General features: G+C 32.2%; 1 protein-coding gene across 1 annotated transcript in view; it reads right to left on the reverse strand.

Moving 5' to 3' along the window:
- Positions 1-396: 396 nt before the first annotated feature.
- LOC108557880 (neural-cadherin-like) overlaps positions 397-24760 on the reverse strand; it is a gene marked incomplete at its 3' end in the record, with an annotated part of 58218 nt that continues 33854 nt past the window's right edge. Inside the window, exons 3-10 of the mRNA XM_017914584.1 lie at positions 24006-24444; positions 14514-14730; positions 13435-14454; positions 10738-10929; positions 5145-5335; positions 897-1086; positions 644-826; positions 397-586 (exon numbers count right to left, since the gene is read on the reverse strand). Of these exons, the coding sequence (XP_017770073.1) occupies positions 397-586; positions 644-826; positions 897-1086; positions 5145-5335; positions 10738-10929; positions 13435-14454; positions 14514-14730; positions 24006-24444 (2622 nt within the window). The remainder of the gene's footprint in view (positions 587-643; positions 827-896; positions 1087-5144; positions 5336-10737; positions 10930-13434; positions 14455-14513; positions 14731-24005; positions 24445-24760) is intronic.

A 24760-nucleotide genomic window follows, 5' to 3' on the forward strand; every position in this document is an offset into this window, starting at 1 on the left:
TCAATTCGTTGTGCACACGAATACATTTCGAAAGGAAATTGCTTTGTCAAGTTTGTCTAAGCTTGCAGCAGCAGCAGTTAGGATGCAATACTAATTTGGATTATTCAAAAGTGAAAAAAATGAACAATCACAAGGACAAATTATAAAAACTATTAATTTACAAATAAGCTGTAATTTTGATCTTCAATCATTTAAGAAATTAATGTGAAATGCGTCACAATAAGCAAACTCACAAATATCGATTGTGACTTCATCAAAATCTATATAAACTTCGCAGTAATAACGGAGATGAGCGAGGAAACGACGGAGGGTAAATCTCAAGGTATTTAGGGGACAAATCGTCGTCGTCGTCTGCACGAACTGTGGGGCAATGATAGATGAAAATGGGACACTAACCTGAATTGGGTTGGTTGTCGCTGTTCGGTCGGGCGGACGGTGCTCCATCCCTGGCCTCCACCTCCAGAGCGTAAGCCCCCTGCTTTTCCCTGTCGAAGACGATTTTCGTGAAGACCTCTCCGGACTCTTGATTGATTTCGAAGTAATCTTTGCCCTCGTTCCTCGGCGAATCCACCACATAATAGTACACCTAAACGGATAAACGATGTTACCGACAGTCCTCACATCAACATCTTCCTTCACGTACTTGATTATTGGGGAAGGTTCCGTCCTTATCGATGGCGTTCACTTGGGTCACTTTAGTACCGATGGGTTCGCCTTCGAGAACAGTCTCTTGTTCGCGCTCAGTGAACAGCGGAATCTCATCGTTAACATCCTCAAGCATGATGTAAACCGTAGCCTCAGACGCCAACTGTTGAGCTCCGTTGTTCTACAACAAATTAATCAACAATTAGTCAACAAGATCTCGACGACATTTAACACAATAACAATAACAATACCTCAACCCTGATCGTCAGGTTGTACTCCTTTATGGTTTCATAATCCAGCGGATGATTGACCTTGATGTCAGCCCAGGTGAATCCGTTGTCGGGTCTCTGCTGCAGGTAGAACGTGTGGTACTTGTTGGTCTGCGCTGTGGACCCGGGCATCAGGCGGTAGAACACAGTCGGGTTATTCTCGATCCCGGAACTATATGCAACGGTAACAATGTTATAGAACAAAATCCCGACCAATCGACCATAGTTTTTTTTTCTTTACTTTCGTTTATATATACTTAACAAAATATATATGAACTAATTCGATCAACTACGTTTAACAAAAAAAAACAAATGGTCTCCAAAAAATTAACGAAAAAAAAAAAGAAAAACGAACCCCGTCGTCCCGGCACCCCAGCAATTTCCATCTCCAAAAAACACAAAAATTCACGCGTTTTTTTTTTGCATTTCGTCAGGAACTAGATATATTAGTCATTGATACGCACTCAATCGCCGTACAAAATATAAATATATAGATATATATCGCATGCTCGAAAGCTTCTCAAAAGCTATACAACTCTAATCGACGATTGCGTGCGGATCAAATTATCCTGAAATATTCGAATTTTTCATAGAAAAAAATAATCATGAATTGCGTAATCTAGTCCCAACTTTTGTCGAGATTCATCGTCTATTTTGTATTAAAAAGAAAATCTGAAAAAATTTCACGAATTGTTGGAATTTCAACTAAAATATTTCATGAAAGTTGCACATGTGTTAATCATCAAGAAATTAAATAAATTTTTACTTTTCAAAATAAGAAATTCTAAAAAATTAATGAAAACAACAACAAAAATTAGTTGTTAAAGTTCCCATCTTTCTTTGCGATGAGAAAACTTTTCAAATGATTCTATAGAAAGATTCGTGTTTGATTATATCAGAAATTTCACAAATAAACACGAAAAAACTTGAGATAATAGTTATAAATTTCTGAAACATTGATCAGCAAAAATTAGTTGTTAAAGTTCCCATCTTTCTTTGCGATCAGAAAACTTTTGGAATGATTCTATAGCAAGATTCGTGTTTGATCATTTCAGAAATTTCACAAAATAAACACGAAAAAACTTGAGATAATAGTTATAGTCACATTTTGTAAAAATAGAGAGAGAAAACTGAAATATTTTAACAAACAATGAAACGCGTTTTTTTTATTTGGAGATTTCACATTTGCTGGGGTGAGCCTTGCGCAAAAAAAAATGTTACGCTGGGAGTTTTTGTTTTTGTATCCGGGGCTGTTTTTACTTTTTTTTTTTCTCTTTTTACTTCGGGCTCACGTATCACAAAAAGCAAAAATACAATACGCACCGATTCGCAGGAATCGTCCACAAAAATACAAAAATATATATATATATATACGTGTGTATAAAATTTTTTTTAAACAAAAATAATCGACATGGCTTACAAAAATTCATCAGCCACATGCAAAAATTACCAAAAAAAAAAACATTAAAGGACGAGACCAAAAATATTACGAATTACGTTAATGAGAAAATGATGGTAAAAACAAAAATATGTATATAATAGTTTTCTTGGCTTTTCTTTCTACATTTTTATATTTTCTTTTCTTTTGTTTTAAAAGAAATATAAATATATATAGTAGTAGTAAAGTAAGAGCGAATCCACCATAAATCGCGAAAAAGATAAATAGTATCTCAATTAAAAACTAATTTTTGATAAAAGTAGTAAAATTTCATTAATTTTGTAAGTACAAAAAACGACGTGATTGATTTAATACCCGGCGCATCCACCCAAAATAAAACAATTGTTTAAAAAGTTCAATTATTAGACAGAACGACACAAAAATTGGTAAAATTGATCAAAATTTAATCTTAAACATTAAAACATATAAGATTTTCGTAATTTTGATTCAAACTTTATGAATGAGTAAATACATCAAAATGACTGAAAAACAAAATATTTCGAATCAGCAATTGATCGTGGATCGTTTCTTCATTCACAACAAAAAAAAACTAGAATGTAGAAAGAAGACCACAAAAATCAAAACGAAAACAAAAATAGATGACTGTTTTATATAAATGAGATGCACATGCAAACCACCGAAATTACAATTTATCGTTCTGCTGATTTGTTTTTTTTTTTACCTATTCTAACTTTCTCTGTATTGCTTTCTGTTTTAGCCTTCGTATTTTTTCAAGTATATATTTTCGTAATTTGGGTGTGCGGGAGGACGAGCGGCGGACGATTTCCAAAAAAATGAAAGACGAAAAAAAAAGAACGTCTGCAGTTCGTCCTCTCCTCATCAAAATGCCTGTGTCACATCCGCCCCCATTAGCAACATGTTCGTTATTCATTATTATTTTTTTTAGTAATAATAAATTGTGCACTTTTTCTGTATTCAATTTCAAGAAAATGAAGATATACTGTGGCTCGGTGAAGTTAGGTTGTACATTCTCTTTATTATTTATTTTTTTTCGTTCCATTTATCTGTACCCGGAAATCATTATTTCTCTCGATAATAATAATAATAATATATATGCGCGCTTATGTAGAGAAAAAAATTAATAAACGAAACGGAAAGAAATAAAAAATCAAACAAACAAAAAAAAAACAAGTCTAAACTAGATGTATAGTAAAAGAGATGTGATGAGTAGTGGTGACGGGATTCGGGATTCAGAGTTTGTGGAGTTCATGTCCAAACTGTGTGTGTGTGTGAGTTTGTATTTTGGACCACTGAATGTTGTTGATGTGTTGCAAAAATGACCCATATTAATATGCCCCATTAAAAAAGCTCGTGAGTTGCGTGTGGTGCAGGCGTCAACAACATTCAGCTTCGATGACTTTGATCATGATTATGATGATGATTATGATGATATAAAAGGGTGTAAGAAAGAAAGAGAGAGAAAGAACAAAGGGTGTCGGAGGAGGAGGAGAGAATGATTTTAGTATTCAATTAGTTTAGTACTTTGTTAGTATTAATTATGATGACGATGCACATGACTTTTGTTACTTTTTGTGGGGATCGCACGTGAGAGAGAGAGAGAAATCGAGACTGTTTAGGAACATGTTTAGTATTTGGAGAAAGATTAGAGAGAGAGAGAAAGAGAGATATAGAATAAACCGAGATATCACTTGACTGACTACACACCCATTAGTATATATTAAGACTACAGTATAATATTAATACATCAACCATAGCAAATTTATCAAAACTTTTCAACAAAAAAATGATCAACTCTAGCAAATTGTTTTCATTGCATAAAAATGTAAATTTCCTCTTATATTCAAAATATTTAAAATCTAATTAAGTCGGCCTTATGATAATGCAATATCGATTGTATCGCGTAGATTAGCATAATTAACACTAATTTATGATTAATATTCAAATATATACAGCAAAAAGACCGGCACAGATAGGATTAATCTCCGGATTATGGGGCAAATTTGAAAACAATACAAATCGGAATTACAACCAACATTCGACGTGCATTGTTATCCAAAACACTCAAATTTCAGTTTCATTTTAACATCATGATTATAATTTCAAGATATTTTACAAAAATCTAACTCAATTTTCCTTAATATCATCATAAAATTGATGATTAAATAAAGTAATCAATTGTTAGTTATGTTGGAACTGTTAAATAGATTGTTAATTTTGTGAATATGATGAAAAATGACTACATCCGGTTTGACCGGAAAAGTCGTAAATGTTGGTCTATTTAAACCGGATAAAGTTTATCATGTGCTTCATGGTGTATATAACGAAAAAGTCTATTATTTTTTTCTTGTAGGGTTGGCAGTTTTTGATGTATTGATGAAAAACAAGAGCAGAGTTGTTAATAATGTGGAAGTTGCTGTTAAAGTTGCCATGGTTGATAAAGGGGGGATTTTTTTGTAAAAAAAACAACAAAATAGAACTGAAAGAAAGTTACTGAAGGCATAGAGGTAGTTGAGAGAGAATCAATAATTAAAAAAAAAAAAGTATGATCGTTAATCAACAGTAGGCAACATTGAAATCGATTAATTAATGGTTAAATATACATAGCAATTATTGGTAGCTGCTGTAGTTGTATGTATGTATGTATATATATATATTTGTATGTATATATATATTTAGATATAATAGGCCGGGGGCACGTGCTTGCCCCCAGAGGTCGGGTGAAGCGTGCACAAACAGAGACCACCTGTGCCGTGCAGCGCGTGCTGCTGCACGAACAACCGATAGGAGGAGACACACTGATGGGCACAGACCTGGCTTTCACCGACACGACCTTTGCCCCGACCGGGAGGTTCTCCCTTATGTAGATCGGCCCGTAGACCACGTGGTCCCACACGGGCGGATTGTTTGCGCGGTCCACAACATCGATCTGAACTTCCACCGATCGGGACAGTGGAGGGTACCCTTTGTCTTGGGCCGTGGCCTCCAACTTGTACGTTTCTCTCTACAAAGGGCGGCCGCGCGAAGCCGAACACAAGAAAAATAAAAAAGACAAGACACATGGTGTTAGTGGTTACTTCGAGACTGGTTGTTCTGTTTTTGTAGTATTTTTGCAAGATTGCAAAAAAAAAACATACAAGTTCAAAAAACAACAAACTTTCAAAAAATAAAAACGAAACAAGACAATAATTTGTAAAGGAAACAGAAGAAAAAAAACTAAAATCAAAAGTATATATAATGAATATATATATGCGACAAATAAGATAAAGAGTAGTTGTAAGTAGTAGTAGTAGTAAAAGGTGGTAAATAGTGGTAAGTTGTAGTAGTAGTTGCATAGTCGTCTCTAAAATAATTAAATCAATTCAAGTGGTTTTTGTTGGTTTTTTTGTCGGATGGATATTTTGGGCTCCTGGAAGGTGTAGTTCGCTGGCGCGCTCCGCAACGTCCCGGACCTTTGTGTGTCTCTCACAAGAATTTCCAGTGTTTCTAAAACTCGCGCATCCGCTCAGCATACAGCATCAATCCCCCAGAGGTAGCAAAGACCGAAAAATTCGTTCGGTTTCCGGAAACCGACGCAAAGCGCGAACGCGAATCGAAAGACGCCCAAATCCCACCCATCGAGGCGCCGGGAGGTCGCGGCCGCAACCTTCTTCTCCATATAAATTACATCACACACAAAACGAATTTCGCTCAGCACAATTTTTGGTATTATTCTCTTAAAACTTTTCCACACGGAATCAAACTCTTCAGAAAAAAAAAATCAATCAATCAAACGTACAATAATCATAATGTAATTTGCACAGCATCAATTTGCTTTCGATGCATTTCTTTAAATTTTTTTTTGTTATTATTAATTTTTTTTTTGTTATTACACTCTCACTCTTCATATATATCGACGATACCAACCTTGCTTTCACAGACGTCACTACTGTACCCACTGTGACATTTTCTTTGATGTGAATGGGGCCGTACACATTCACGTCCCACAACGGAGGCTTATTGTTCCTGTCTACGACGTCTAACTCAACGTCCACGTCCGCATAGGATGGCGGCTCGCCTCTGTCCGAGGCCCGCACGCGAAGTCGGTACCTGTCTCGCTAAATATACGGGCACGGTCAGGTTCAAGGGCTCAAAGGGACAAAACCAAAATAGAACACACGCAATCAAACCAAAAAATCATATCGCAATCATAACTTCATAAGAGACGTATACATGGTTCGGAAATATAATCAAATGCGACAAAACTATAAAAAAATAAATAAATAAATAAAAGGATGTCCCATCAGGTACACAACGGACATGCAAACTTATAAAGACAACACCTAGTTTCAGTTCTGAAATATGAAGTTAGGTTAGGTTATAAGAGGTTAAGATATGTAAGGTTAGGAAAGCGTAGAAGAAATTAGGAGAAGTTATCAAAGATGTTGAGGGTGCAACTGGAGTTAGGTCAGATCAGATGAGGTAGGATTATATAACTTAAAGTACTTTATAGTATGATCATTGGTTCATGTAACGTTAAAAATGTGAAACTGAAAAGTTGTGAAATGGCCGTTGAGTCCCTGACGAACATAGCAAGTAAAAGAAAAAGACTATAGGAAACAATAATACAAAAACTAAACTCGATCATACGACAACTTAATAGTAAATAAATAACAATAATAATAAACGACAACGATATTAGAAAAACAAAATAAGGAAACTATGATAATATAATTTTTCTGCGCAAATACACAAAATAATAGCGAAACAAAAGAATGGTAAACGATGAATCAACAGATGTCGCTGTTAGTAATGGTAATAATGATCGAAGTAAGCTGAAATTAAACCAATTATAGAAACGCGAAGCGACCGATGTGAAAAGAAACGAAATTTCTTCAATCAAAAACTGAAACAACAAAATGCGATAAATTACTTTTTCATGTTCTAGTGAAACGATTTGCTATTATTAATAATCTGTTGCAATTTATTGTTTCAGAGGATGAAAATGAAAATAAAAAAGAATCGAAAGAGATGAAAACAAAGAAAAAAAAGAGAGAATGAAAAACGATCGTCTCTCATCCCACGCCTCTCGCTGCAAAATAGAAAATGAATTAACCAAAATAGGAACAACAGAAACAGAAAATGGGATCAAACATAAATGAATGAACGAAACACGCACCGAACAAACGAAGAACCGAAAGCTGGACATAAATCTCTCGACGTGGAACGAGATAAATCGCGATGCAACAAAAAAATCGCTGCCTCCCAATGGACAAATGAAAACGTCGATCATAATAATTCAGGAGACCATCAAAGCACAAACTGAAGGCTGATTCCAGCTGCAGGTAAATACGCACCTCCGAAAACTACAGCCATAGCTTACAGTTCACTCAAAGCTTTGATTAATTTGCGTTTCCACCAATTAAAGAGCGTTTTTTCAAGACGCCATCTATCGGCCGGCAAACCAATTGAATTTCGTTAATAAATTAAAGCCAGATGTGCCTTTAGATTAGCGCCATTAGAGAGGAGGATATGAATGTAGTAATAATTTAGATTGGGAGGTGGAAGTATGTAAATTTAGTCGGGATCCAATTGTTCTCGCATGCCAATGGCCGCAAATTCTCCACACCGAAAATTCAATTGTTTTTAAGTGCACTTCGCATTTATTATGCAAACATTTGCATTTATCAGTTCGATCGAAGATTTCTACGCTGAGAGAGAGAGAGGATCGATGGGATGAGCGACTTCGATTTCCTCTCAGATCCGCGCTAAATCAAATCAAAGATACAAAAAACAACAATAGCAACGAAAATAAATTTAAAGAAAGAAATAATGTAAGCGTTTTCCATTGGAAAATCAATTCACAAATGGAAAAAAATAATTGATACAGCGTCTCTTCGGAATTTTTGTGTCGGATTTTCTTTTCGTGTTTCAAGGAGAATTTAATACAACTCGATATGGAAAAAAAAAAGAAATAAACAAATGTGAAAACAAAAAAAGAGAAAACTAAAACGAAACGAAAAAATAAACATCGTCTGGCTCCGCTACCCTTCTTCTTTATTTTTTTTTTGTTGTTATTACACCTACTTACTGGAAAACATCCCTGCTGCCATCGGCATTGTGGGGCAGATACGCCGAAGAACAGAAAAGTGCAAGTAAACGAACCCAAAAAAGATAAAAAAAAAAAAAACAAACAGAAAACGATAAATAAATATGTAATAAAATTGAATAAGAATCGAAGGAAATCATAGATCCACAAAAATAAATAGAAATGAATTTGTTTTTGTTTAAATTCAAAGCAGGCAATCCTCTGTACATGCATCAAAATCAAGTAAACAAACAAACGATAACCTTGAACAAACAAACGAAAAGAACAACGAAAACAAAAAATCGGGATTCGTTGTTACTCTAAGTAATTTGCGTCAGTCGATCAACAAAACAATAACAACAACAATAACAACAAAAGAGAAAAAAATGTATATATATATAATATATATATATAGAAAAAAAAAACAGAGACAAAACAAAAACAACGACGTGAAAACCAATGAGAAGAAACAAAAAACAAAACAAAAAAAAACACTGGGCGGGGCGGGAGCAAGGATGTGCAAAAAGTCTTTTCCACTGATCTCTTCGATTTGTTTTTTTTCTTTTCTTATACTCGCAATTTACTTGACACGGAAACGACCTTCAAAAACCGATGGACGTTGTTGTTGTTCAACTCTTTTCTCTTGTATTTTTTGCTTTCGTTTTTGCTCGAGAGTACGCCGCCCCATGCACAGGTTAAAAAAATGTCACAATGTCAAAGTGAGGGGGAGAGAGACGTGCGCCCAAAACACCCCCGGGTCTCAAAAAAAAATCGACCTCTTCGCCCCACTTGTGACCAAAATATATATATATTTGCATGTAAATATATATATGTGTGTAAATATCAGCGAATTACAACTTTTCTGTTACATCTTTTTTATAATATTTATGAACCAGTTGGTTCACCTGCAAAAAAAACCACTCAAAATCGTTTAGCTTTTTGGAAACACACAGATTCAAAAACTCATATATCTGTAATGTCGGAGAAAGAGAGAGAGAGAGAGAAAAAAATAAATCTTTTGTTATATAGACAAAACGGAAACAACAACGAACAACAACAAAAAAAAAAAAAAAACATATGCATGGGTCAGGAGAGAGAACAAAAAAAATTTGTCTGTTTCTTTTTCTTTTTTTTTCGTCAAGTACAAAGAGTTTTAGTCTCGCAGCCACAACTCCACAGACACGGCTCGAAGTGGACTCTCAAAAATCTCGCAGCACCTGGGCATCAAAAATACTTTTTCAAAAAAAAACAAAACAAAACAAATAAGAAAAATCGAAAGGAAACCAACGACAACAACAACAAAAATTGAGTATATATTATCTATGGTTCTCATCAGCGCTCCTTGCTTCACAAAAACAAAACGGAAACGATTATCGTTTCTAAAGAAACAATAATCATAATGAAACAAAACAGAAAACGTAAACGAAATTGGGGGGGGGACAAAAACCCAACCGGAAACTCAAAAAACAAACAAACAACAAAAGAGATCAAAATCAAACGCGCTCTAGGGTTTTCGGGTTCTTTTTTTTTAATTTTTGGTCAGGTTGGAAGTATAGAAGTAATTTGAATGAAACGAAAAACTTATTTGTATATATATATATATAAATTTATATATATATACAAAAGATAGAATTAAAGAAAGAGAGAGAGAGAGAAAAAAAAAAGAATCTCTGGACGAGGGCGTTTGATTCGCAACAACGAAAAAAACAATAATTGGTAATAATCAATCAATCAATTAATTAATGCAAGGTGTGCCGTACAAATGGAACTTAGACAACAATAATAATAATAAGATTTAGATCAGTGCATTTAGATCTGAAACGACCAGACCAGAGCAACTCAAAGAAAGGTGCGCTGAAAATGAAAAGAGATATAGAAGCAGCTAGTATTCCACTCGTACCTAGTAGATCTGGACCCGTTCTCATCCTGGCAGCATCTGGCAGCTGAAATCTCTTTGCATACATATATACAGAGAAAATGAAAAACCAAAAAGAGAATCCAAACGAAAGAACGGAAAAGAAAAGAAAAAAATTTAAAGAGAAAACGAAAAGAATATTACACATTATCCAACGACAACAACAACAATAATAATAACAACAACGAAGATACATAGAATCGTGTTTCTTATGTGTGTTAATAGAAAAAGAAAGGATTTTGTTTTCTTTTGTCGAAAACGCACGCACACTTGATTACCATAGGGAATTAAAAGAAGAAGGTAAAAAAGTCCTAGTTTTTTTGTGTGCGTGTTAAATTATTTTTTGAATGGGGTTTTTTTAGTTTTAATCAAAAGAGAGGAGGCTGTCGAAGGCTCTCCCGTGTGCCAAGGATCGAGTACTTACATCCAGAGGTTTCTTCAAGACGATCCAGCCGGACTCCGGCTGGATCTCAAAGTACTCCAGGTCTCCGGCATTCGAGCCAGCGTTCAGCGTGTACACTATAGCTCCGTTGTTGTCAGCATCCTCGTCTGAGGCGGAAACGCGCAGGATGTTTGTTCCGATGCTCGCGTCCTGTTTCACGTTCTCCACGTATTTCTGCAAAAACACATCCAAAAACGCTTTAAAAATCCACAAAATTTCACAATTAAACTACAATAGTCTTTAATCATCACGAATTAGAGAAAAGAAAAACACAACCGATCAGAAATCGCGCACGACTGACGTTAAACATTTACCTTAGCAACTGATGTTATATAATAAAAAAAAAACAACAAACTAGATCAAAATTATTAATCTGTTACATAAATTTAAAAAATTAATAATTTCTTCAATTACTAATTATAATTATACAAATAATTATTGATGAATTTGAATGCGTTCCCCACATTAGAGAAAAATGATTGACAAAATCCGTTGAAATGTTTTGTATACTTTTCAAATTAATTACTGACATTAAACATTTTCCTTAGCAACCGATGTTATAACAAACAAACTAGATTAAAATTATTAATTTGTTCCATAAATTTAAAAAAATAATAATTTCCTCAATTTTTATTAATATAAAGTATAATTATACAAATAAATATTGAAAAATTTGAATGCGTTCCCCGCATTAGAGAAAAAGGATTGCCAAAATCCGTTGAAATGTTTTGTATACTTTTCAAATTAATTACTGACATTAAACATTTTCCTTAGGAACCAATGTTATTACAAACAAACAACAAACTAGATCAAAATTATTAATCTGTTACATAAATTTAAAAAAATAATAATTTCCTCAATTACTATTAATATAAAGTATAATTATACAAATAAATATTGATGAATTTGAATGCATTTCACGCATTACAGAAAAAGGATTGTCAAAATCCGTTGAAATGTATTGTATACTTTTCAAATTAATTACTGACATTAAACATTTTCCTTAGCAACCGATGTTATAACAAACAAACTAGATCAAAATTATTAATTTGTTCCATAAATTTAAAAAAATAATAATTTCCTCAATTTTTATTAATATAAAGTATAATTATACAAATAAATATTGATAAATTTGAATGCATTTCACGCATTAGAGAAAAAGGATTGTCAAAATCCGTTGAAATGTTTTGTATACTTTTCAAATTAATTACTAACATTAAACATTTTCCTTAGCAACCGATGTTATAACAAACAAACAACAAACTAGATCAAGATTATTAATCTGTTACATAAATTTAAAAAATTAATAATTTCTTCAATTACTATTAATATAAAGAATAATTATACAAATAAATATTGATGAATTTGAATGCGTTCCACGAAATAGAGAAAAATGATTGTCAAAATCCGTTGAAATGTTTTGTATACTTTTCAAATTGATTACTGACATTAAACATTTTCCTTAGCAACCGATGTTATAACAAACAAACAACAAACTAGATCAAAATTATTAATCTGTTACATAAATTTAAAAAAATAATAATTTCCTCAATTACTTTTAATATAAAGTATAATTATACAAATAATTATTGATGAATTTGAATGCGTTCCACGAAATAGAGAAAAATGATTGTCAAAATCCGTTGAAATGTTTTTCATACTTTTCAAATTGATTACTGACATTAAACATTTTCCTTAGCAACCGATGTTATAACAAACAAACAACAAACTAGATCAAAATTATTAATTTGTTACATAAATTTAAAAAATTAATAATTTACTCAATTATTATTAATATAAAGTATAATTATACAAATAAATATTGCAAAATTTTAATGCTTTCCCCGCATTAGAGAAAAAGGATTGTCAAAATCCGTTGAAATGTTTTGTGTACATTTCAATTTATGTAATAATATTAGAATTATTCAAATAGATTTTACAAAATAATTTCACTAATTAATTTAAAAAAAAAAAAACATCAAAATAATGAAATTATTGAAAATCGTCAAATTTTACAACTTTCCCACCCAATTTATCAGTGATTTTATAATAATATATGAAATTTAGTAATCTTGACAATAAACATTTAGAATATGAATTATAAAACTATTACAAATATGATTGTTTGTAAATGAACTTATAAACTTTAGTTTGCAATTATTTGTACAACAAACTTTTGCTGTTTTGCAAAACTAGATCAAAATTATTAATTTGTTACATACATTTAAAAAAAACTGCATATTTTTCAATAATTCCCTCAATTATTATTAATATAAAGTGTAATTATACAAATAAATATTGACAAATTTGAATACGTTCCCCGCATTAGAGAAAAAAGATTGCCAAAATCCGTTGAAATGTTTTGTGTACATTTCAATTTATGTAATAATATTAGAATTAATCAAATACATTTTATAAAATATTTTCACTAATTAATTTAACATCAAAATAATGAAATTATTGAAAATCGTCTAATTTTACAACTTTCCTAAAATTTATCAGTGATTTTATGGTAATATATGAAATTTAGTAATCTTGACAATAAAAATTTAGAATATGAATTACAAATATGATTGTTTGTAAATGAACTTATAAACTTTAGTTTGCAATTATTTGTACAACAAACTTTTGCTGTTGCAAAGTTTAGTTTAATATTGTTAATATTCAAGTTGAATTTACCTGTCTGTCAAAGAGCGGTGGATTGTCGTTAACATCTGTAATTTCGACGGTGAATGAGCAAACGCCCTCGAGCGAAGGTTCGCCCTGATCCGTGGCCTTGACAGTGACGGAAACGAATTTTCCATCGTCTCCCTCTCGATCGAACACCTTGTTGGTCGAGACCTCTCCCGTCTCTTCGTCAACCGTGAACTTGGTTCCCTTCTGATTGGGCTGCTGCACGATGGAGTACTTGACCTGCCCATTGACGCCCTTATCTTCATCCGTCGCGTGAACTTTGATAACAGGAGAACCGTTGGGCGCGCCCTCCTCGACTTTGGGGTAATAAGTGCCGCAATCCTTAAAAATCGGCTTATTGTCGTTAACATCTGTGATGAAAACGACGACGACAGCTGTGCTCGTGTGAATCGTGGCGTCTCCGTTGACGCAGCAAGCACCATCATCCATAGCCGTTACGTTCAACTCGTACTTGTCCCTATCCAAAGATATGGACTTTCCGTGCAACCTGATCACACCGGTGATCTCTTCAATGACGAATTGCCCCGAACTGACACCGCCTCCAACGAAACCAAACCTAACATTATCACCGTCCTTATCAGAGGCTACCACAGTCGTAACCAAAGTATTAGAACCAGCGTTCTCATCCACGTTAGGCGTGTAAACTTGTTGCGAGAACTTAGGCTCCTCATCGTTCTTGTTCTTAGTGTAAACCCTAACAGTAGCAGTTCCAGTCTTAGCCGGTTCCCCTTTATCCTTAGCCGTTACAACGAATTCGTAATAAGCGTTGTTGTTATCAGCATCCAGCTGCTTGTTGTTCGAGATGATACCATTAGGATCGACGCTGAAATGATCATCAGAGACCATGTACTCAATCTCAGCATTAGCACCGCTATCCGAATCCATCGCTTTCACCTTAAGTATACTAGTTCCCGGTGGAATATCTTCATCGACGTTGTGAGCTTGATAATCCGGTAACTCGAATTTCGGAGCGTTATCGTTAACATCCGTCACTCTAATCGTCAACTACAAATAAAAAAACAGTTAACAATCCAAACAGATTCAAATCCAAAAAAAACACTCACCTCAACCGACGTAGAGAATCCACCAGAATCTTCCGTAGCTGTGACCACAAGGGAGTAAACATGAGGTTGCCTCAGATCTTCAAAATCCAACTCCTTCGCCAACTTAACTATTCCAGACGTTGGTCCAATGTTGAACGTTCCTGCACCCTGACCTTGCGCCTTCAACGTGTAACGAATCTCGCGATCCGCAAACGATTTCGCCTTCACCGAAATTATACTACAAAAACATTTCAAAATTAGCTACAAATTGACATATTTTTTTTTATAACAGAAATCACATCTTTATTAACATTTACTCATCTTTAAGAAATATATAAAAAAAAATGTGATCGTAAAAGAAAAACAGGCATTAGTTTTTAACAGCAAATTAGCTGAACATTTCATTTGCATGATAAGTGGATCAAAGGTGGCTCCGCTTCGCTCAACTCGTTTAATTATAAGGGATGAAAAAAAAAATAAGTCCCTAAGAATTATTACGTGCTTTTGATTACTTTTAGATGGCTTTTCCATGTTTACAACGCAAACTTTCACCATTAAAAGAATATTACTCATATTATCTTACAAAAAGAAAAATTATCATACTCTCTATGAAATATTCTTTAAAAAAAAAACAAAACAGTTTGAACGTTGTTCACTTTGAAACGTTGCTACTTTGATTTTTTTTTTTATTTAAACTTATAAAAGTTAAGCAACGAGTATTATAGATATTTAATGGATGGATGATTTTACAAAAAAAAAAATATTATTCATTCTAAATTTGTTTTTATCAAAATTTAATATATTTTTACCAAAAATTCACAATGTAATAAATTTAATTATTCTTCATGATAATTATTGTAATCAATCAATTTATAACAATGAATTTAATTAAAATTATTAAATGTGAATCAAAATGCAAAATCAAAATTCGGAAACAATAAAATCTGTTTCAGCGTGAAATTATTAAAATTTGTAAATTATGAATGGACGAATCGATGATGCCGCGAAATAATAATTAATAATTTTATGATGGGAATCTGGCGGCAACCGAATTTCGCGCCGTAATTCACAATCATCGCGGCTCGACCGATGATGATGATGATGATGGTAATAATAATGATGATGATGATGATGATAATAGTAATTCGGCGATTTCAATTAAAACGTTATAACCGGACGAAAACCAATTAAAAACCAGTTAATATTCAATAGAGAGAGAGTAACCAATTCCATTGCCAACGTACACAAAATTAAAAAAAATGAAACAAAAGAAGCCGAAATTTCATTGTAGTAATTCGCTTTGTGATATTGTCAAATTTCATTGAATTTGTTTAAACAAATTTTGTTTAATTTTGTTATGAAATCCGCACTATGCGAAGTATTCTTGTATTTGCAAGTATTTTTGAATAGAAATATCATTTAATTTCGATTCAAGCTAAAAAAAAAAAAGTGTTTCAAGTGGGGAAAACTATTTAAGACCGATGAATGCAATGCAAGAAAATCACTTTTCTCTGTATATTTCTTTTCCTTTCGCACGATGAAAGGATCTGTTGAAAAGCAATTACGTAAAACCGTTGAATAACAACAACAACAACAACAAACAAACAAAAAAAATATAAATAAAGCACGCGAAACTAATTGAAAGGCACAAACGAATGGAACGAGAGAGAAAAAAAGTGTAATTGAAATACGCCGTAAATGGAAGATCAAAAGGTCGATCGAGGCGTATATTTCGACGGAAAAGGCCGAAGATTACCTTTCAATCCATCAAAATCGAAATCCTCTGTTACTATTTTATATCAATCCGTCAATTTTTTTTTTCAATTTGCAAAAAAAACAAATCCATTTGTTAATAAGAATTTTCCATTTGTTGATGATGATGAAAACTGTAATCATGGTAATCATTGAAAAAAAACAATTACGCAATAAAAAAAAAACAAATACTACAATCTTATTTTTGTTTGATAAAGTCATGGATATTCTTTTGTTTTAGGTTAAAAACGCGATAGAAAAACTTAATTTTTATTTTGTTTTTCGCTAACGAAATGTTGCCAACTTTTCCATGGATGTAAAGATGAAAATTATGAGAAACAAATTAATTTACAAAAAAAATGTTAAAGAATGACAGATGTAAAAAACGATCGTGGTAATCTTTGAAACAAAAGAATTACGCAATAAAAAAAAACAAACACTACATTCTAATATTTGTTTAATAAAGTCATGGATATTCTTTTGTTTTAGGTTAAAAACGCGATAGATAAAATTAATTTTTATTTTGTTTTTTCGCTAACGAAATGTTGTCAACTTTCCCATGGATGTAGAGATGAAAATTATGAAAAACAAATGTTATAGAATGACAGATGTAAATTACGATCATGGTAATCTTTGAAACAAAAGAATTACGCACTGTTTCCTTAAAAAAAAATCGATTTTCTCCAAATGGAAATTTGCAAGAAATCAAAACTAGAAAATTGCTTTTTCCTCTCGCCGAGACGTTGGAAAATTCGCGTCGAATCCTTTTTGAATAATTGAAAAAAAAACGTGGAAAAGTTTTGGACAAAAATTTAAATATTTTCCGCTTGCCGCGAAGAAACACAATTGTTCTTCATTGAATGCGTTTATGAATATTCCGACAGATTTAATTAGTCTTTTCTTGAACGCTCTTGTTTTCCTCTCTCTCGTTTGTTTCACTCGCACAATGGATTTTAATTAATTTCGGGGATTTTCCGGACTTTCCACCGATCTTCCGTATATATTTGCACCTAAAAACGTAATTGAGTAAACAAAAGAACGAAGAAAACGAGTTAACATTTATCTTCCAGTTAAAATCGATTGTTAGAATATATTTAAACTGGAGATGAAAATCTGTTAAAATTTTAACAATTAAAAACAAACAATTTCATTGTCAAACTTAAACACAAGTTTGATTGTAGAAAAATTAGAACAAGTCAAAGATAAATATTTGCAATTTATAATGTGATAACATTTATCTTATTGTTAAGAAGAAATAAAAGAAGATATGGCGTATATATCCGCCTCTCGTCCGCAAAATAAATTTTATTATTTTATGAATGGAAATTTCATTTTTTTTACAAGGTAATGAAAAGACAATTTCAGCAGATTTGCCGACCTTTTTTTATGCCTTATTCCACCTAAAAAAAACGGGTTTTATTTGTATATCTTCTTTACGTATAATTGACTTTATTATAATGAAATGTATTTGGGGGAATCAAAAGGAGGAAACAATTTCGTCGGTGCTCTTAATTTGTTTGGCAGATGCGGACCGGAATTGGCGTTTAAGAAGAAAGAAAAAGCGAGGAAGAAAAGAGGATCTCTTCCCTTTTTTCCGTCTTGTTTTTCCTTTATTTATTCTTTCGCATCGTCGGAAAGCTATTTCGAAATGTATTGGCCTTTCGCCTGAATAATGCATTCTAGAATTAGCCCACTTTCAACGAGCGGACGTTTTCATCAAAAGGACCTTCATTATCCAAGGATACAGGGAAAAACAACAATAAAAAGAGAAGAAGGAAACGAGAAGATCTTTGTACAATTTTTTTTATAGTGAAAACGGATTCATTTTATTAACTTAACATTTTCTTAGTCTCTTTTGTGCAATAAATGTTTAAAATTGTAATAATTTTCCATACATTTCACTTTGATGTTAATGATGAAAACTGTAATCATGGTAATCATTGAAACAAAACAATTACACAATAAAAACTTTGTTTGATAAAGTGGATACGGATATTCTTTTGTTTTAGTTAAAAACTTATGTTTATTTTGTATTTCGATAACAAAATGTTGCCAACTTTCCCATGGATGTAGATGAAAAACAAATTAATTTACAAAAACAAAAAAAAAATGTTAAAGAATGACAGATGTAAAAAACGATCAAGGTAATCTTTGAAACAAAAGATTATTAGTAAATACAGCAATATCCGGCTTCAATCAGTCCGGATTTAGTATATACTTTTGTGCAATAAATGTTTAAAATTGTAATAATTTTCCATACATTTCACTTTGATGATAATGATGAAAACTGTAATCATAGTTGTAGATGAAAATTATGAAAAACAAATTAATTTACAAAAACAAAACAAAATGTTAAAGAATGACAGATGAAAAAAGCGATCATGGTAATCTTTGAAACAAAAGATTATTAGTAAATACAGCAATATCCGGCTTCAATCAGTCCGGATTTAGTATATACTTTTGTGCAATAAATGTTTAAAATTGTAATAATTTTCCATACATTTCACTTTGATGATAATGATGAAAACTGTAATCATGGTTGTAGATGAAAATTATGAAAAACAAATTAATTTACAAAAACAAAACAAAAATGTTAAAGAATGACAGATGTAAAAAAACGATCATGGTAATCTTTGAAACAAAAGATTATTAGTAAATACAGCAATATCCGGTTTCAATCAGTCGGGATTCACTATATCTTTTGTGCAATAAATGTTTAAAATTGTAATAATTTGTTAATAATTCAGTGCAACAAAACAAATCATCAATGTTCGATAGAGAATTTCATATTAATTTTCACCGATTTCGAGTGGTTTCAATCAACCGTATGTTGCTGCAACGACAATTATTAAATACCGTTCGAAAATCCATCGTTTCAACAATTTTAAAAAAAGCAAAGTCGATTACAAACAGATTGGAATCTAAATGACTACAGCAGACGAGACCTCATGAAATATTCAAAAATGAAAATTGATTTAGTCTACGCGTCCGATTCGTCCTTAGAATCACAAATAACAGGCGGCGAAAACAACAAAACAAACACGAAAGAAAATGTAATCATAAATATAAAGGATCACAATTGAATCGAAAGCTCGAAATGGGTAAAAATGGGTTTCTTTCCGCAATTATTTGTGAATTAAGAACAAATTACAAGGCGAATGTGTGTGTGTTTCGTGCACACTCGACGCAAAGTGGATTACGTAACGTAATGAACGTATTGATTCGCTACAGGTTTTTGTTTCGTTATTGTAACGAAACAAAATTGATTTAATAAAAGACTACGCGAAAATATACCAGCTCTCTGGATTTGTTGTGTAATTTGAAAATTCTATGTCAATAATGAAATATAATAAAAATAATGAAGTTGCAAAAAAAATTAATGAAAAATCACATAAAAATCAAAAAATTTAACGAAATTTGCTTAAAACTTCATAATTTTAACTAAAAACAACTAATGTAATTTTTTTAATCATCAAATTGCATCTCGATCATAAATAATAAAAATTGAACGTTAACGTAAACTGAAAATTTTGCTGAAACAAATTCCCATTTTATATTGTTATTGATGATGATTGTAATTCAATTATTACATGGAAAATAATACATTTACTCGCTTATATAATAGTTTTATATAATAATGCGCCGAAAAGCCAATTAAAATATACACATCGACGTTTTCAGCTCGCGATAAAAACAAAAACAAAAAAATGTCAAACAAACAAAACACGACCAAAATCAAAACAAAGCGTGCTTCTTTTTTTATTATTTTGTTTTATATATATTAAAAAAAAAAAAAACGAGTACGGCTTTGGATGAGCGATGGTGAAAACTATTCGGGCGAAAGGCAAAAAAAAAATAGAGTAAAAATTTATGTAACAACAAAAAAATTAGGGACGTAATAAAATTTGATAAATATGAGTAATTAATTTAGGTTTCACCTAAAAGCCATTAGTTTGTGAAATTCAGTTTCGTTTTATATCCATTATATGATTAAATGTTTCGTAATTTATATGAAAACTTGATTTTTTCATTAATCATTAATCATTTTTTTTCTTTTGTTTGAAACCGCATCAATTGAAGAATTAAAAATAATTTTCTAAATTGAAATTTTCTTAAATAGTAACCATTGTGATTGAAGCCGCACTATGAGAGGTATTGCTGCATTCCATTGTTATATTTGCAAATTAATCTACAGCAGTCATGATTAATTTCATTTGTTTTCAACAAACTGCAACTTGATGCAAATTTGACTGCAATAAGTTAACGTTATTAAATCTCATTCCATATATTTCCATTACATTTCATACTTTTTTTCTATTAAATTTTTCGCTTCTTTCGGTCTAACGTTTAACGGGAAGGGAGGGCCGATTCCGTCCGCAGCCGTTCCGAGATTAATAGCGGATGATAAAAGTAAACGGTCCCTGGTTTTCCGCGAGTTTTGATCTATAAGTTTCATATAATGGCCTTACACAGTTTTCAGTCTCGACCTGCCTGTTCTCTCTCTCTCTCTCTCTTTCATTTTCCCTATTTATTTTATTTTTTTGTTCCTTTTTCGACCCTTCTTCCACGGCTGGCACGGATTCAAAAAATTGCACTCCCGACGAAATCCGTCCCAGACATCTTTTTACACATCTTCTTCGTCTGCTTTATTTTTCGGCTGCTCCAACCACCCTCAACCCCTTTCAGCCCCGAACACTAAGTTCAGGAAAAATTAAACGCCCGCACGTCAGACGCAGCCTGCTTCTTCCCCCCAGGAAAACGAACCAAAAAAAAAAAAAAACAAAAGAAGAAAAAGCGTAGGACATTCTTCGTGGAAATTGCACAAATTCTTCTTCTCGGAACAAATAATTACAACAATCTGCATAACATTAGAAGGGAAAAAAAAAACGGAAAAGTTCGCGTTTTCTTTTTTCTCTCAACAGAATTCAAATTCTCGAGCTCGTAATTGGATTCGGTGTAAAAACAATGTACCCGAGATTATATTAAAACAAAACAGAAACGAAGTTTTCGTACTTCACTTATAATTAACAAATTTTCAACAACTCCTTTTTTTCATCTAATTATAAATAATTTGCATAATTAAACAATTTTTTTTTGTCTACAAATTATCAACTATAATCTTAATTTGAATTCAAGTTTTAATAAAGAAAGGTAATATTTGTTTTGTAATTTCTTTTGCTAGATTCTAGTGTCTAGTAAATTTTCGCATTAAAAAAACCCTTTAAGAAGGTCTGTTTTTTTTTTCTTTTTCTTTTTTTTTTTTCATTGTTACGTGAATACAGTGGAAAACCTAATCCGGGGCGACGGTAAACTGCCTTACAGAATTTAATCTCGGCACGATGCAATTCCAAATGCAATTCCGCAAAAACTCGATGGCATTACTTCTGGATTATTGCAACACACACACAATTGGATTTAAACTCGTGCACATTTAAACACACACTAATAAACTTTTAAATTAATACACGAAAACCTTTCCACATCCGCACACGCTAATTGCATTAGCAAAACAGTTATTAGTACTAGCAGGAAAATCTATTTTTTTTTTATAGAAAACTTTAAACAAATAGATTCAATTTCTATATGGGTTTAAAAACTATAATTAAGAAAATCATTTTATACGTATCAAATTCATCGCATTCACGTACATAAAGTTGCATAAGTGAATATAGCAAAATGTCTTTATAATATCGAAATTCCGACATTATTATAAATTTCTATAATATCATTTTTATGGTAGTCGGGATTTCGATATAGTCGGGATTTTGATATAGTCGGGATTTCGATACAGTTAGGATTTCGAACGTCGGGATTTCAATAGAAATATTGGTATATAAAGATATATTTTTTTAACATCAATTTTTAAACTCTTCCATTTCCGATTTGGAATTATTTTTGAGAGTGCGATAAGTTTATAAGTGAAAGAGAGCGAGAGAAAAAAAATGATGTAAAGTAAAAGTAAATTATGAAGTTTCTTCCAAACTAAAGTTTCCATGTTGGAATACTTTTCAAATAGGAAAGTTTGTCGCAAATAAAAAATATATATTTATATCAAAACTCTCGCCTATACCTTATCTTATTTTATTAATCAAACTTTATTTTCTTTTATTTAATTGAATTGCTTTAGCTAAAAAAAAATAATTGAAAAAAATAGAATATTTCGATGCTCAATCTTTATAAATTTAGCATAAAAAATTTTGTTTCCTGTTTTAAATTAATCAGGCAACATTACATACAGTATGTAAATAAAGTTGCATTTTTTAAACAGCAATTAGAATGTTTCATAAATGTTATAAATATTTTTTTGTATATTATTATTGATTTTTAGTGATTTAGACTGAAAAAAAATGCAATTATCCTGTTTAAAAATTATTAGGCAACCCAATTTACAAGCATGTTCATAAACTTGCATTAAAATTAATAGAATATCCTGTTTTAAATCAATTAGGCAACCTTACATACAGTATGTAAATAAAGTTGCATTTTTTTAAACAACAATTAAAATGTTTCATAAATGTTATAAATATTTTTTTGTATATTATTATTGATTTTTTAGTGATTTAGACTGAAAAAAAATGCAATTATCCTGTTTCAAAATTATCAGGCAACCCAATGTACAAGCATGTTCATAAACTTGAATTAAAATTAATAACATTTCTTATATAAAAAAAAAACTTAAATTACTTGAAAATATTATTTTAGAAACTCTCTCTAAAAAAAATTAATGAATAAAGTAAACACGAAAATTTAAAAAAAAGATGCTCTAATTAAAATTATTTTAATTTAATGCGCAGTTGCATACCAACGGCAATATAAAATTATGCAAATATAATTATTTATTTAATTAATTAATTAAGAAACTTAATGTTTGTTTTCTACTTAGTTCGTTCATTATAAATGAAAAGTTTGTCGATAATAAAATAGGTTGTCGGAGAGCATTTAAGGGTCGGAAAAAAAAACCGCTAATATTTCTAGTTCCGCGCGAAGCGGAAACACGATAAAGGAAGGCCGCCTCCAACAGTTCTTCCGGTTTTCAAACTAAATTCCCTCTCTCTCTCCCATTCCTTTTCAACCCTCGTTTCCTCATTATCGTCCCACCACCACCTCCCAAACAACCCCAGCCGCCGTCTTTCGCTCGTTCGTTAGTATTGATTTTCTTTCGTGCTCTCCTTTGCGAAGCGCCAAAAACTTCGGGAATTTATGGTACGCGAAAAGTTGCGAGTTCGGCAACTCGAGCAACGTACCCGATGCTCGTGCAGTTGCCTAACAACGATTTCATCGTCAATAAATATTAGATAATCCACCGCACACGCTCACTTCCGGAAAAAATCTAAGTTTAATCGATCGATTATTCTCAGGTTTAGTTACGATGTAACATTTTCATTTAAGATTTAGAAGGCCATAATTATAAGAAGATAAAAAGTATAAATAATAAACAAATGAAAGTTAAGCATTCTTGATGTTTCTTTTCAACCCTTTGCCTGTGAAGCAGTTTGACGTACGCTGTCAATAAAATTAGACTAGTGACGCCTTTTTGAAAACTAAGACTGCGTCTCCATAGTGACCATGAATATAATTATAATAGCGTTTTGGGGCGGATATATCCGCCGCAAATGGTTAAATCTTTGATTATGTTATTTATTTATTATAAAACTGTTTATAATCGATCGATTATTCTCAGGTGGTATTACGATTCGGTTAAGATTCAGTGGCCATAATCATAAGAAGATAAACTGTATAAATAAATTAAAAAATACTAACTCGGAGTCTTTCTTCTGGTTTTCGGGGATTTCGGCTTCGTAGCTGGGCATGTAAAATTGCGGTGCTCTTTTACCACCGACGATGGACAGTCGTTCTTCGGGTGTGGATTGGAATCTGCGTTCGTCGACGCGTCCGTTCTGATCTTCCGCCTTCACGTAGAGGACGTACTCCATGTCCAGCTGAAAGAGATCGGTGCCTCGTGTCCTCACGACTCCTGATCTTTCGTCCACCTCGAATCGTCCTCCCGTCCTGTCGCGGACGATGAAGTAGTGGATGTTGTGATCTGTATCTGGGTCACGGGCCTGCAGGGTGAAAACGGGCGTGTTCGGAGGCGCGTTCAGCTGCACCACGGCCTGCATCGGTAGAGGTCTGTTGATGAAGTACGGTGGTTCATCGTTAACATCCCTCACGTGGATTATAACTCTTTGATTATCAGTATCTAAAAAAAAGCGAAAAAAACACCACAATATTATACAGTTTCCATCATTAATGCAATGCGTTACAGAATGATCAGCTGTAAAATTAGATATATTAATACACTTCCAATTCATTACAAATACAGCTCAATTATTAAAAAATAAGTCAAATAATTGAAAATTCAAAAAATTAAGAAAAAAAAACTATTATTTCTATAAGAAAATCAAGCAATATAAAAGAAAAATAAATGAGGAAATTCTTGAAGAAAAATGCAATAAAATCAAACAGTTTGAAAATAAATAAACGAAGAACGGAAAAAAATAAGTGAAACGGAAACA

The sequence above is a fragment of the Nicrophorus vespilloides genome, unplaced genomic scaffold (genome assembly GCF_001412225.1).
Source record: "Nicrophorus vespilloides isolate i.1.1-1 unplaced genomic scaffold, Nicve_v1.0, whole genome shotgun sequence".
NCBI classification, from domain to species: domain Eukaryota; kingdom Metazoa; phylum Arthropoda; class Insecta; order Coleoptera; family Silphidae; genus Nicrophorus; species Nicrophorus vespilloides.